The following is a 14364-nucleotide window of genomic DNA, read 5'->3' as shown; positions in this document are numbered from 1 at the left end:
CATTATTTTCCCAAATATGTTACAGACAGTTTTGTATTCATTGCTGTAGAGCCAAATTAATATGATGAATGTGCTGTCAGGGACAATCACCTGGTTGCCATTGCAGTTACAGTTTCTCAGAGTTGTAGTTCCCTTGTATTCATGAAAAGCAGAACTTAGAATTCTTTATCCTGACATGACTATCATTGAACATTCAGGAACAACTGGGCAGAAGGAAAATAGACGTTTAGAACTTATGTTACTTTTTGACAGCACAAAGAAGCAACTGGATGATGGCTGACAAGTTGTTTTTACTCTGCGCATAGCGTACACGGAAAGGGGACAAACATATTCATACCATAGAGTTTAATCACAAGGGAAGGCAGCCATCAAAGTAAACCAGGAGGACAGAAGAATTAAAGTTAAGGATACTGTTGCACTATCAATTACTCCAAAAGACTGGAAGTAGAGTAACTACTGAAAGGCTTTTATTAGCAGTAAAATGTGACCTCGACCATGCTGAGTATCTGCCCTGGACTGAGAGGAGGAGCAGTGGCACATTGCTTTTATTCAGGAGTCTGTGGGAGGAGCCACAGGAGCAGTCAGCAGAGGGGCGTGTCCAGACAGGTAACCCAGTTACAACATATATATATGGTTTACCACAGATACTTTCAGTCAACTAAAATGCAAAAGGAAGTTCTTTATTAAGAATTCTGCAATATTTTCAGGCATCCCATGCATTGCACGTTAGCTGCAGAGCACAATGGACTGAGAGCAGTTGCTGGGGCAAAGGCAACAGGTTTTACACAAATGTTAATGAGCAAATTAAAGAATCAATTCACAGAATCAAATGTAAGCAAACTTAATACAAGTTAACTGAAAACATCAATATCCTTTAAAACAAAATTACAAAAAAAGTCACTGTCCTCTTTTACAGTGAATGTTAGTAAACTCCTTGAAATTATTGGATTTTTGTTAATGAGCAGCCTATTACCAAGCGTATCTAACCCCTTCAGCTCAGTAGGAAACTAAATATAGTACCTGGAGCAAGAGATCAGATGAGCCCAACTTTGATCATGAGCATCTTTTGTATACCTACACCAAGTTGCTCATGTGCCAAATTCTGGAGCATAGTGATGCTCTAGGTGCAGCTGGAAGGTGATTGCCCAGAGAGTCAGTGCAGTCCAGCCCAAAGTAAATATTCCTTTCCTTCGCGGCTCTGTCTTATAAATTAGTCATCAATACTATCTGCTATTTAATTTGATATTTCTAGTTGTTCATGTGGTTTTGCAAAGTGGTTTTGTCTTGTTTATATGTTTTCAAAACACTGTTGTTTATCTGTAAGAATCTATTATTGTGTTTGTGCTAATGTTTCTGCTAATTTGTAATGTGTTTGCTATATATAGCATCTTTTCTCATAGAAGGTGCATAGCAGATGTTTGCATCAACACACTCCTGTTCTCCTATGGTCTCTTAGGAATTTTCCCAAATTCTGTTTTCAACTCTATCTCCTCATTTGAAAAATTAGCCCTTCAACAACATCATCAATAATATGTGAGACAAGATTATGTGTATTGCGGATATGTCTCTCTATGACTGCAGCTACTCTATTATTGGTTTGATCACCAGCAGTCGAGTTAAGTCATGAAGGATTTAGAATGCTTTTCATCAAAATATTTGGCAAAAATAAAGGTATGTTTGGCATCCCAAACATACTGTAGCCTTTCTCTCAACTCTGTTGTCCTGTGTCACTTACCTTTGAAAGCCTGCGATCAACCTTAAGCTGAGCTTCAAGTCAAGATTGCTTCCTTCCAGCTCAGTAACTTGAGGTACAATCAACCTTGGCTCAGACTTATAGCTACTGACATGTGCCTTTGTTACTTTTAATTTAATGCTCTTTCTATCTGTGCTTCCACCAGCTCTATCCTCTACAAACTGCTTGCATTCTCTCGTGGATTGTAAGGTCCCGATTCACTTCCTATCTTGCAAACTGGCTAATTCAAAATCCATACTGTTACTCACCAATACTCCCACAGCTTTGACAGTTTCTTTCTCTTCATCCTCCAACAATCTTCTATTCTAGTTTCTCTGCCTGATACCCCTCTTCTGTCACAATAATGGTAGTGGTATCATGGTCTCAGGCTGCCTTGACTTTACTCCCTGGAAGATTTTAACTGATCCTCTCACTTGCTATTTGTTTTGCCACCTTTTAAAGCTTATCATTAATGTCATTTTTGCAATCATCTCTCAATTTTTCTGATACTTAATGTTGACACAAAGTACTTCCCAGCTTGTTGTGTATCATAGCAAAATATAAGTGCTAAGGTCGATTGGGAGTGAAACTGGGGTGATGCCTTCATGCACAGATTTTTTTTATTGTACTATATTCTTTAAAAATGCAAAGTTCTATTCCATAGGATAGAAAAGGATGTTAGAGAATAAATTATTCTGTAAGGTGTTAACTTGAAATCCTTAGCCTTTTATAGAGATTTTATTTCAGATTGAAACAGTGCCTGGACTCATGGCTAATTTGAGATGTTGGTTTCTGTATATTTACCTCCCTGAAAAGTTATGGTCTCAAGACTTGTTTCTGCTTTTGTTTTTTTCATATTCTTAATGACTTGATATCAAGAAAAGTAGTTCACAATTGCGTTCAGGTCTTAAATTCACACATACAATTGCAAGCTGCACTAAGCCATGAAGAGGTGCATTTAATAAATTATTGCACTGAAAAATGATGGTCAAAGAATGAGAGAAAGGGTTTGTGTGAATTTATGTGATTCTGGTACAGGACTGTGATACAGTGATTCCTGCTTCTGTGTTATCTATTTCACATATTTATTCCTGCATTTACATAGAATATCTGCAATATAATGTCTGTATCCTTTGATATTTACTATATTATAACCAATGCAAGTGCATAATCGTGCCACATTTATACCCCTGATCAACCTTAATACTGGTTGAGTACCCCTTATCCAAAATTCCAAAATCTGAAAAACCTCTGAAATCTGAATTCTCTTGAGCACTGTTGTGACTTTACAAATGGAAAATTCAACAAGACACTGGGAAGGTTCCCAGGCATTGGGAAGGTGTCTGCGCATCACAGACAGTTCGGAGGAGTGACTTCACATATGTAATGAGCAGAAGTCAATGAAGAATAGAAAAACTCTGCATAAAGCAGTAAATGAAGATCTCAATCGTGTGTTGAAAGAGTAGAGTCGTCTGTGTTGAAGTAAATAAATGCCACATAACAGTATCTGATCATGAAACAAACCAAGATCTATCAGACCAAATTAAAAATTGAAGGTAATTGAGAATATTCAACAGACTGGTTGCAGAAATTTAAGAAAAGATATGGCATTAAATTTTAAAGGTTATAAAAATTTTAAAGATGAAGCACCTGCTGATGACGAGGCGGCAGGGAAATCCGTTGACGAGTTACGAAGACCATTGCTGATGAAAATCTAACACCAGAACAAGTCTACAATGCTGATTGTTATTATACCTTACATAAAACCTAAAGTAAAAGGTAAAATACAGTGCAAATACAGCGTACTCTAACCTTTTAATCCAAACATGGTACCTTAGGTGGAGACTGAAAGCCTGTCGTTGTTTGTTGTTGTTCAACAGCTGATTCAGGTATTCTCCCCATGCTGGCGTGCTGCTTTTGTTACCTGGCACACATTATATTTTCATTATATTAATGGCATGTAGTATCTTTTACTGTTAAGTACATAAGTGTGATGAACAAGTGTAAGACAAAGACTGCTTATTGGTAGCAGGTAAATTCAGAATTGGAAATGATGGTGATCCCAGGGTAATTCATTATACTGTATATTCCAAAATCTGACATAGCTCTGGGCCCAAGTATTTCGGTTAATGGGTACTCAACCTGTACTGTTTGGTGATCAGTTCTCATAGCTGTGTTGTTTTAAGCAGCACCAGCAACTAACAATGTTCACCCTGGCCTGATGAATATAACACTAATTTCCAACCAGAATCTGATGTATGGGCCTCCTATGGATGAAATGTTGATTTACGAGTGGGGCAGTGAAGTTTACTTCTCCTTAAGATTTGGATATTATAAGGAAGTTTGCGAATACAGTATTTAAATGCAAAATTTAAATTTGCTCATCAATAATTGGCACCTTGAAGTAAGAAAGTAACACATTAAGTTGCAGCTCTGACTGAAATATGGCTTTACATTTCTTTAAATTTTATAACCATGTATAGGAACGGAAATAATCTTTACCTTCCAGTCTCGACTGTTATGTGTTTACCTGGCTTATACCACTTTTTGATTAAGTATACTCTGTAGCTTGCTGTAGCTTTGTAGACTCTGCGTTACTGTTGATCTTTATGTAAAGTGATATATATGACAATGCAGATATTCAGAATTTCTTCTGCACATGTCAGGATACTGTTAGGCACTTGAGGAGCTGTGTGAGAAATGAAAAGAAAGAAGATTTCCACAAATTTTGTGTCAATTTTGCAAAATACTCATTCAAAATCAGAATTTACATTGAGCCATTTAAAAACAAGTTCATATTCGGGAATAAAGACATTGCAGCACTGGGTATTTCATCAGCCATTATTGATACCAAAGTCGACATTTTACTGGATTCTTTCTGGTTGAATTTTGAGCAATGATGTAATGAGTCTTTGAACGTTTTAGTGTAATATCTAATTATTTTAGGCTTACATATTCACACTTCCCATATGGGCTGAAAACTGTTGATTCAATTTTCAACTGGCAAGTCCATACAAGAACAAAAACCAAGTAATTAAAAGGACTTTTCAAATGCTTAGGGCAGTGGAAAAGATCTATCTCCCTGCTGAAAAGTATTTTATGATATTTACTTTCAAATATTTGGAAGATAATTGCCGGTAAATATCGACCCACAGCACAAGCCCGCCATAATGGAACATTAATAGGTAATTTTATTGAGGGAGGTCACAGAATGGTTGATGTGAGAAATGAAAAAGCTGAGGCAATGGAGATGCACTTGTGCCATTGGGTTTTACTGACTAAGTTTCTCTTTGGATATAATGAAGTTCTACCAAATCTGAGTGAGAGTGCACACTGTCTAGAGAGGAAAGTATTCCATTTCTGATCGCTTATGTTCTTAACCACAATGAGCACAGAATTCATGGGTGGGAATTTTCTATATCCTTTCATAATATAAAACTCCAACAGTGATTACTAAAATTGATATCTGATTAGATTTCATCTTGTCAACTGAACTGGAATTTTATATAGGATCACCCTGACTAATTTTAAAAAGGAATGGTTTTTTTCACCATTTTGAGTAATTTAGTGTTAAAATTTGACCATCAACATTGCTCAATAATTACAATAGTGTAATGTTTCCTAACTAAAGGATACGAATGACCGAGCAGGAAGGAATGTACTCAATTCAAGCTGAGTACCATTAACTAAAACAAGGTAGGTGCCCTGCAGAGAAACTTATTCCCATAAGCAATTAAAGGTCCTTCTCTAATAAATATTTATTTTGATCATACAGAAGAAAGAAACTGCAAGTTCAAAAATTGACCTTTTTTTGTAAACCTTATATCTGCCACAGGTATTAAAAGACCTTTGGAACATAAGATGTTGACAGTCATTTTCTTTGCAAACAGATGATATTTTCATTAATAGGGATTTACAAGTCAAATATCTTCTGAAAACAGCGTTGTTAACTCTCTCTCTCTCTCTTTCTCTCTCACTCACTCACTCACACACACAAACACACACGCACATTTTCTTTCTCTCTAATTTATAATCTGTTGTAATTGTTTTTCTTGTATAGCCACATTAAGGATATTAAGACTGAGGAGTTTTAAACTTGACCTAATTTCATGGATTTTCTCCTTCCATGTAACATTAACATTGATACTATGGCTTTGTACAGAAAAAAAACACTTGCTTGAGGTTTTTGATAGCAAGAATCAATGCTATATGTGGAATAATAAGGTTCTAGAGGCATTTTTTCTATCACTGTATCTATGTAGAAAAATGTATTTAATGACCAACTTTTAAAATAAATGTTTGTGACTCCTAGGATCAACTGTCTAACACCCTAAACATTTTTATCCTAATTCTTCTTACTGCCCACAAGAAACAGTTTATTTTTCTTTCTAGTAAACCAGAGCTCCATATTCCTCAAAGTGCTTTGTTTTTGTTGAACCTTGCTCACTTGCTGTGTTCCAATAACCAATGTAATTCTAATGCACCACAATGAGGACAGGAAGTAAAATTGAGATTGATGTTTGGTAATGCTGTATTGTAATTGTGTGGTGATGAGGAAATGATAGCTACCTGTCAGTAACTATATGTTAATGATCTATCAGCCCGAAGCCTGGCATCCAACACACTCGAGATGCATTGCTGGACTTCACTACAGGTTGGCTAACTCTGCTTTGCTTTTTGTTTTCTCCTTTTATATATCTTTCCACTATTTTCTTCTGCCCCACTTTTCTGTTAGCTTGGATGAGCCGTTCTTGTCAGCAGCCTCTACGTTAGAACACATATCCACACCACCGGCCGACCAACAGTCGAAATGCCCGCGACCTCGGACGCTGCAGAGGCAGCAGAGCCTCCAGCAGCCGCTGCAGCAGCATAGACCCGCCCATCACCAGCCCACCACCAGCCAGAGCCTGGGGCAGCTTCAGTTCCAGCAGCAGACAACCTCCGGCAGCAGGTCTCCCTACAGAGCCCAGCACAGGGCAGGCAGTACAGCGGGCTCACGCAGTCGCACAGCCGGTGGCCGCAGTCGCTCCAACCCTGGGAGCTGGGATTACGTCATGGGACAGCTCCGTAATCGAGGGTTAGATATGAAGTCTTTCCTGTAAGTCTCTCTTCTTTCTCCTTTCCACCCCAAAGCAGAATTCTTTCCCACTACCCTCTAATGAATCTTTGTATTTTCACTTGTTTGGTAGCTGTATAGGTGTGAGAATTCCTTTCAATTCTCAGTCGAGTTCTGCCAGCTATACCCATAGCAATATGTTTGACATATGTTGTGGGAAATCCATGCAGCATGGGTTTATGCAGAAAAGATCGACAATGAAATTCAGTTTATGTTCTGAATTACAGGACCTGTTGGATCAATGATCAAGTCTAAAGAAGATGCAATACTAACATTCTAAAACGATGGGGAACTTCAGCTCAAGTCTAAGGTGTAAAGTGCTTGTACTGTTATTGCAGTTGTCAAAACAGTTTAATTCAGAAATACAACATTTACAGGTGTTATTACATTATGAAATGGATTTTTAATTGTTGAGCCATTCTGGATTGGATAATGTGTAACGAACCGGATTTGCTTAGGGAGCTTAAGGTAAAGGAAACTTTGAGAGTGATCATAATATGATAGAATTCACCCTGCAGTTTGAAAGGGAGAAGATAAAGTCAGAAGTATCAGCATTACAGTGGAATAAAGGGAATTAGAGAGACATGAGAGGAACTAGCTAAAGTTGATTGGAAGGGGACACTAGCAGGGATGATGGCAGAACAGCAATGGCTGGAGTCTCTGGAGGCAATTCGGAAGGCACAGGATAACTGCATCTTGAAGATGAAGAGGTATTCAAAAGGGAGAATGAGGCAACCATGGGTGACAATGGAACTCACGGACTATAAAAGCAAAAGAGAGGGCATATAATATAACAAAAATTAGTGGGATCTTAGAGGATTTCAAAAGCTAACAGAAGGCAACTGAAAAAACCATAAGGGCAGAAAAGAGGGAATTAGAAGGTAAGCTAGCCAATAATATAAAAGAGGATAAGCAATCTTTTCAGATTTATAAACAGTAAAAGAGAGGTGAGAGTGGATATTGGAATACTGGAAAATAAAGCTGGAGAAGTAGTAATAGGAGACAAAGAAATAGCAGACAAACTTAATAAATATTTTGCATCAGTCTTCACTGTGGATGACACGAGCAATATGCCAGAAAATCAAGAGTATCAAGGGGGAAGAAGTGAGTGTAGTTGTTATTGCTAAGGAGAAGGTGCTTGGGAAGCTGAAAGGTCTGCAATTAACTAAGTCACCTGACTCTAATGGGCTATACCACAGGGTTCTGAAAGAGGTAGCTGAAGAGATTGTGGAGGCAATAACAAATGATCTTTCAAGAATTATTAGATTCTGAAATGGTTCTGAAGGACTGGAAAATTACAAATGTCACCTCACTCAGCAAGAAGGGAGGGAAGCAGACAAAAGGAAATTATAGACCAGTTAGCCTGACTTCAATGGTTGGGAAGATGTTGGAGAACATTATTAAGGATAAGATTTTCAGGTACTTGGAGGTGCATGATAAAGTAGGCCAAAGTCAGTTCAAAATACAAAGTAAATTTATTATCAAAGTACATATATGTCACCATATACAACCTTGAGATTCATATTCTTGTGGGCATACTCAATAAATGTATAGAATAATAACCATAACAATGAAACATATTCATTGAAAAATCACATCAACTCGGGCGTTCAACCAGAGTGTAGAAGACAACAAAATACAAAAATAAATGAACAATAATAATAAATGAGTAAGCAATAAATATCGATAACGTGAGATGAAGAGTTCTTGAAAGTGAATCCATTGGTTGTGGGAATATTTCAATAATTGAGCAAGTGAATTTAGTGAAGTTATCCCCTTTGGTTCAAGAGCCTGATGGATGAGAAGGAATAACTTCCTGAACCTGGCGGTATGAGTCCTGAGACCTCTGTACCACCTTCCTGATGGCAGCACCAAGAAGAGAGCATAGCTTGGGTGGTGGGGTTCCTGATGATGGATGCTACTTTCTTGCCACAGCATTTCATGTAGATGTGCCCAGTGGTTGAGAGAGCATGATTTCCTTAAGGGGAAATCTTGCCTGACAAATCTGTTGGAATTCTTTGAGGAAATACCAGGCAGGATAGACAAAGGAGAGTCAGTGGATGTTTACTTGGCAAGGTGCCATACATGAGGCTGCTTAACAAGATAAGAGCCCATGATATTACAGGAAAGATGCTAGCATAGATAAAAGATGGGCTGGTTAGCAAGGCAAAGAGTCAAAATTAAAGGTGCCTATTCTGCTTGGCTGCTGGTGACAGGTGGTATTCTGCAGGGGTTAGTATTGGGACCACGTCCTTTCATGTCATTTGTCAGCTACTTAGATGATGGAATTGATGGCTTTATGGCCAAATTTGCAGACCATACCAAGTTAGATGGAGGAGCAGGTAAGGAAGCAGGGAGTCTGCAGAAGGATTTCGACAGACTGGGAGAAGCAGATGGAATGTAGTGTAGGGAAATGTATGGTCATGCACTTTGGTAGAAAGAATAAAGGTGTAGAACAACATGTTCTGCTTTTCTAAATGTGGAGAAAATTCAAAAATCAGAGGGGCAAGGGAGTTGGGAGTCCTTGTGCAGGAATCCCCTAGTGGTTAACACAGCTTGAGTCGGTGATAAGGAAGGCAAATGTAATGTCAGCATTCATTTCGAGAGAACTAGAATATAAGCGATAGAATGTAATGCTGAAGCTTTATAAGGCATCGGTCAGGGTGCTCTTGGAGTATTGTAAGCAGTTTTGGGCCCCTACTCTAAGAAAAATATGCTGGCATTGGAGATGGTCCAAAGGAGGTTCATGAAAATGATTCCAGGAAAGAGAGATCTAACATATGAGGAGTGTTTGATAGCCCGGGGCTTGTACTTGCTGGAGTGTAGAAGAATGAGAAGAATTGAAACCTATCAAATATTGAAAGGCCAAGATAGGGTTGATTTGGAATGATCTTTCCTATAGTAGGGGAGTCTAGGTCCAGAGTGTACAGCCGCAGAATACAAGGATGACCCTTTAGGACAGAGATGAGGAGAAATTCCTTTAGCCAGAGGGTGGTGAATCTGTGAAATTCATTGCAATAGACAATAAACAATAAACCATAGGTGCAGGAGTAGGCCATTCGGCCCTTCGAGCCAGCACCACCTTCACTGTGATCATGGCTGATCATCCACAATCAGTACTCCGTTCCTGCCTTCTCCCCATATCCCTTGACTCCACTATCTTTAAGAGCTCTATCTAACTCTTTCTTGAAAGCATCCAGAGAATTGGCCTCCACTGCCTTCTGAGGCAGAGCATTCCACAGATCCACAACTCTCTGGGTGAAAAAGTTTTTCCTCAACTCCGTTCTAAATGGCCAACCCCTTATTCTCAAATTGTCACCTCTGGTTCTGGACTCCCCCAGCACGTTTCCTGCCTCTAGCATGTCCAATTCCTTAATAATCATTCTCATCCTTCTAAATTCCAGTGTGTACAAGCCCAGTTGCTCCAATCTTTCAACATATGACAATCCCACCGTCCCAGGAATTAACCTTGTGAACCTCTGCTGCACTCCCTCAATAGCAAGAATGTCCTTCCTCAAATTTGGAGACCAAAACTGTACACAATACTCCAGGTGTGGTCTCACCAGGGCACTGTACAACTGCAGAAGGACCTCTATGCTCCTATTCTCAACTCCCCTTGTTATGAAGGCCAACATGCCATTAGCTTTCTTCACTGCCTGCTGTACCTGCATGCTTGCTTTCATTGCCATGGAGGTCAAGTCATTGAGTGTCCTTAAAGCAGATGTTGATAGGTTCTTGATTAGTCATGGCATTAAAGGTTATGGGGAGAACACAGGAGAGTAAGGTTGAGAGAGATAATAAACCAGCCATGATGGAATGGAAGAGCAGACTCGATAGGCCGCTCACCTAATTCTGCTCTTAAGCCTTATGGTCTTATTACTGAAGAGGGCAAACAGTAACTGGCAGTCCACAAGCTGTACATCACAAACAGCACTTACAGATCATACGGCATCCTGTTTAAAAAAAAACACTTATTTTCAAATGATTATGGTAGGATACAGGTTTTGTAGCTGCACCCCTCATAAATCGTCTTGGCACAAATGCAGCCCAGTATAGCAAATAGATTCACGGACACTTATCTAGAAAGAATATGTGTGCTGAAACAATATGTTCTGCTTCCAGGAAACCTTGAGCTGTGAATATTTTCCAGTTCTTTTCCTAAATAATTTGACCTTTTTTTTAAAAAAACTGTCCTGTTCAAAGAGAATTTCAAATCTTTGGTGCCTTGTTGTTTCTGAAGGACAATTTAGAACCTGAGACTTGTAATTGCTGAAGTTTGCTGTCGTTATTTTTAAATACTTAATATTATTAAACGTTACTACTTTGATCATCTTCACAGAGCAGAAGGCATCGTGTGCAATGATCCAGTGCTTTGACTATTGTGTCAAATGTGCCATTATAATTTTCATGACTGTAAAGATAAAAATGGAAAAATCTATTGCTGATGCATACATAGGTCAAAGCAAAGTGTGTGTGCATCGGGGCAGGATTCTACTGATGTGCTATTTTTCCACCAACTACCTGCTGTGACTGTACAGTCCTGCAGCAGTTCAACTGGGTTATCAGATGCAAGAATAATTAAATATCCTTGCAAAAAATATTTAATATTATTTTTGCTTTCTAAAGTTTTCAAATGTGGGAAGGGCAGCACATATTTGACACAATTCTAGTATTAGCACTATAATCAGACTATTTGTTTACCTTTGGTCACGTAAACTATGGTGAATATGTGTTTCAGAGAACTGTCTTAAGGTGGTCCTGAAATGTGATGTTGGCATCCGCTGATCTGATTTTGCAGAAATCATCCATTTCCCATGATAAATAACATTGATGAATTCAGTAATTGTCTTGTTTTTGTGAATTTGTAATACAATGGAATCTGGTTAATCGGGCCATCAGTTAATCAGGCCAGCTGTTTATTTGGGACAACTCCTAAAGAACAAAAACAAATAGAGAAAATTGCAGATTCCCTTTGTTTATTTGGGACACCATGCTGCTTAATTGGGCAGTTTCTAACTAGTGTCAGCCGCATGCACTTGTGTGGCCATTAGATGCTACACCGTGCTTAGGGTTTTTAAATAGCGTCAGTTGTGTGTATTTGTGTTCAAAAAGCAGTGCTTTTGTCACTGAGAGTTGGCAAGAACTAAGCAGCAGAACAATTCAGAATTGTTTTGCTCACTGCAGTTTGAAGCATTCAGGCTTGGAGATACCAGAAACACTCAGGAATGAAAATGAAATGATTTCACCACTTCAGCAAGTTAGGAACTATGAAGAGGTTGAAGGTATTGATGATCATCTTGAATGTTACAATTAAAATGAAGTTTTGTAAGATGCAAAAGTTGATAGCATTGTATGAAGGCAGTCCATTATCTGCACTGTGCCTGCACTGATTTTGTTCATTTACACTCAATCAAAAGGACACAGCAGTGTACCCTCGATGAAATCCTCCATCGATAACTATTAGGGACTAATGCACAGATTTATAGTACTATAGTTAGTGTTTATCCTGTATTTCCTTTAAATACATAATTTGTTACTCAGCTTGTCTTTTTTATACCTTTTTAACTATTTCCATGAAACTTTGGCTAATCAGGGCAGCCGCTTAATTGGGCCAAAATGCACTGGTCCCACTGTGTCCCAATTAACCAGAATCCACTGTATATATGCTTAAATATCAGCACAGTCTTATTAGGCTCAAAAATTTGATTTATGGTTTCTTTAGCACTACATTAAAGGAAAGGCCAAATTTTGCCAGGGTTCAAATAGAAATAGGCATTATTAGATAAACAATGTATCAGAATGTGCATTACCATGATAGATTTATATCATGGTATATGATGTCCATAATTCAAAGTACGAGAGTATTGATGTTTTAATGACCGTAGCTTCAGATGGTAACTGTAAGTAGGTGCTGCCATTTTAATGAATATGCCTAATGATGTGATAATTATGTACTGTCTTTTGTCATTCACATACGTGCAGTAAATTTTTCAAAGATTCCGGAATAGTAGCCTCTTTCACGTTCTGTACTTAAAATTCACACCACCAAAAATCTATGAGAAGTGGGATCCCTGATCTTCATCCATCACCTTAAAGACTATGTAATGTGCAACTGTCATTCTAGCTGACAATCTTATAAACCTCAGATATTAGGTCAAAACTTGCAGTGACTCAAAAATCTGTACGAAGTTGAGTAGACTTCCTTTCTCTATTTCTCCAGTAATTGTCACATATTAAGTGGCATAGAAGCAACTTTTCACCGTGTTTGTCAGTAATTCCCCTGACAGTTAGCTTAACTAAATTGCTCATTGCCGGGGTCAAGAGAATGTCACTTTATAACTAAATTTAAAATATGTTGTTAGTAGAAATGTGTTGATTGGAAGTGGGGAAATGGTAATTGGAAATATAAGAAATTCCTATGACTGAGTGTTAAAAAAGAGGCAACTTATATGTATTTGTGTTAATTAACATAATATTGTGCAAAATATAGAAATGCAAGAATTGAAGATTCGCCCCACAAAGACATTCTCTATGTTGATACTTCTTAACTACAATACAATTCTGATATCTTTCCTGAGTGTGATTGAAGACACCAAATGATAGTACCTTACATGTAATGCAAGACAATTCTGGCCCCTGTCATCATATGTAATTTATCAAACCTACAATAGGAAGTTAATAAATACCACTCCCATAGAGCAATAATATCTTTACTGATAATGGAGCCTCATGTATAGAGCTCGTACTACCTGTCTGTTATGAATGATATTTATAAATTTAGTGAAGATGATTAGCTTTTATCCATTTTTAAAATTTGTTTCTTTACCTGTCATCTTGTATTTGCAGTGGATTCCACATAACAAAGTTGCTTCGAGAAGGTGGGTCACTTCTGTGCCCAACTCCTATTCACCACAACTTCCTTGTCAGATCTAAGTTTCACTGGAGTTTTATTTTGAAAGTGGTATCAAATAGCATTTCACTAAACTCCTATGACTAGTATTATGGAACTTTGTAAAAAATGTGTAATAATCTAAATGATGATTATTATTAGATTATGAGAACACTCAGTCATCTTTTATTGTCATTTGGAAATGCATAAATGCATTAAGAAATGATACAATGTTTTTCCGGAGTGATATCACAGAAAACAGGATTGACCAAAGATTAACACTGACAGAACCACATAATTATAACATATAGTTACAGCAGTGCAAAGCAATACCGTAATTTGATAAAGAACAGACCATGGGCACAGTAAAAAAAAAGTCTCAAAGTCCCGAGTCGATCGACTCCCGAGTCCCCGATAGCAGGCGGAGAAACTCCCTGCCATAAACCTCCAGGCACTGTCAACTTGCCGATACCTTGGAAGCAGCCGACCGCAGCCGACCCCAGCCGACCCTGAGTCCATCCGTCCGAAAACTCCGTGCTTCCGAGCAGCCTCTCCGATACAGCCTCCCGAACACCATCCTCTGCTGAGCACCTTCGACCTCAGCAGAGCAAAGCCGAGGATTTCAGG

The 14364-nt window shown here is 38.3% G+C and overlaps 1 protein-coding gene across 4 annotated transcripts in view; it reads left to right on the top strand.

The window, feature by feature from the left end:
• LOC140205152 (synaptotagmin-7-like) overlaps positions 1 to 14364 on the top strand; it is a 553316-nt gene that overhangs the window by 421513 nt on the left and 117439 nt on the right. Inside the window, exon 6 of one of the 4 annotated variants that reach the window (XM_072272428.1) lies at positions 6468 to 6830. The exons of the other annotated variants lie outside the window; for them this stretch is intronic. Coding sequence (XP_072128529.1) covers positions 6468 to 6830 — 363 coding nt within the window. The remainder of the gene's footprint in view (positions 1 to 6467; positions 6831 to 14364) is intronic. 4 annotated transcript variants of the gene reach the window in all.

The sequence above is a fragment of the Mobula birostris genome, chromosome 11 (assembly GCF_030028105.1).
Source record: "Mobula birostris isolate sMobBir1 chromosome 11, sMobBir1.hap1, whole genome shotgun sequence".
Classification (NCBI taxonomy): Eukaryota; Metazoa; Chordata; class Chondrichthyes; order Myliobatiformes; family Myliobatidae; genus Mobula; species Mobula birostris.
The sequence above is the reverse complement of the archived record's forward strand: the minus strand, read 5'-3'. Positions and strand labels throughout refer to the sequence as shown.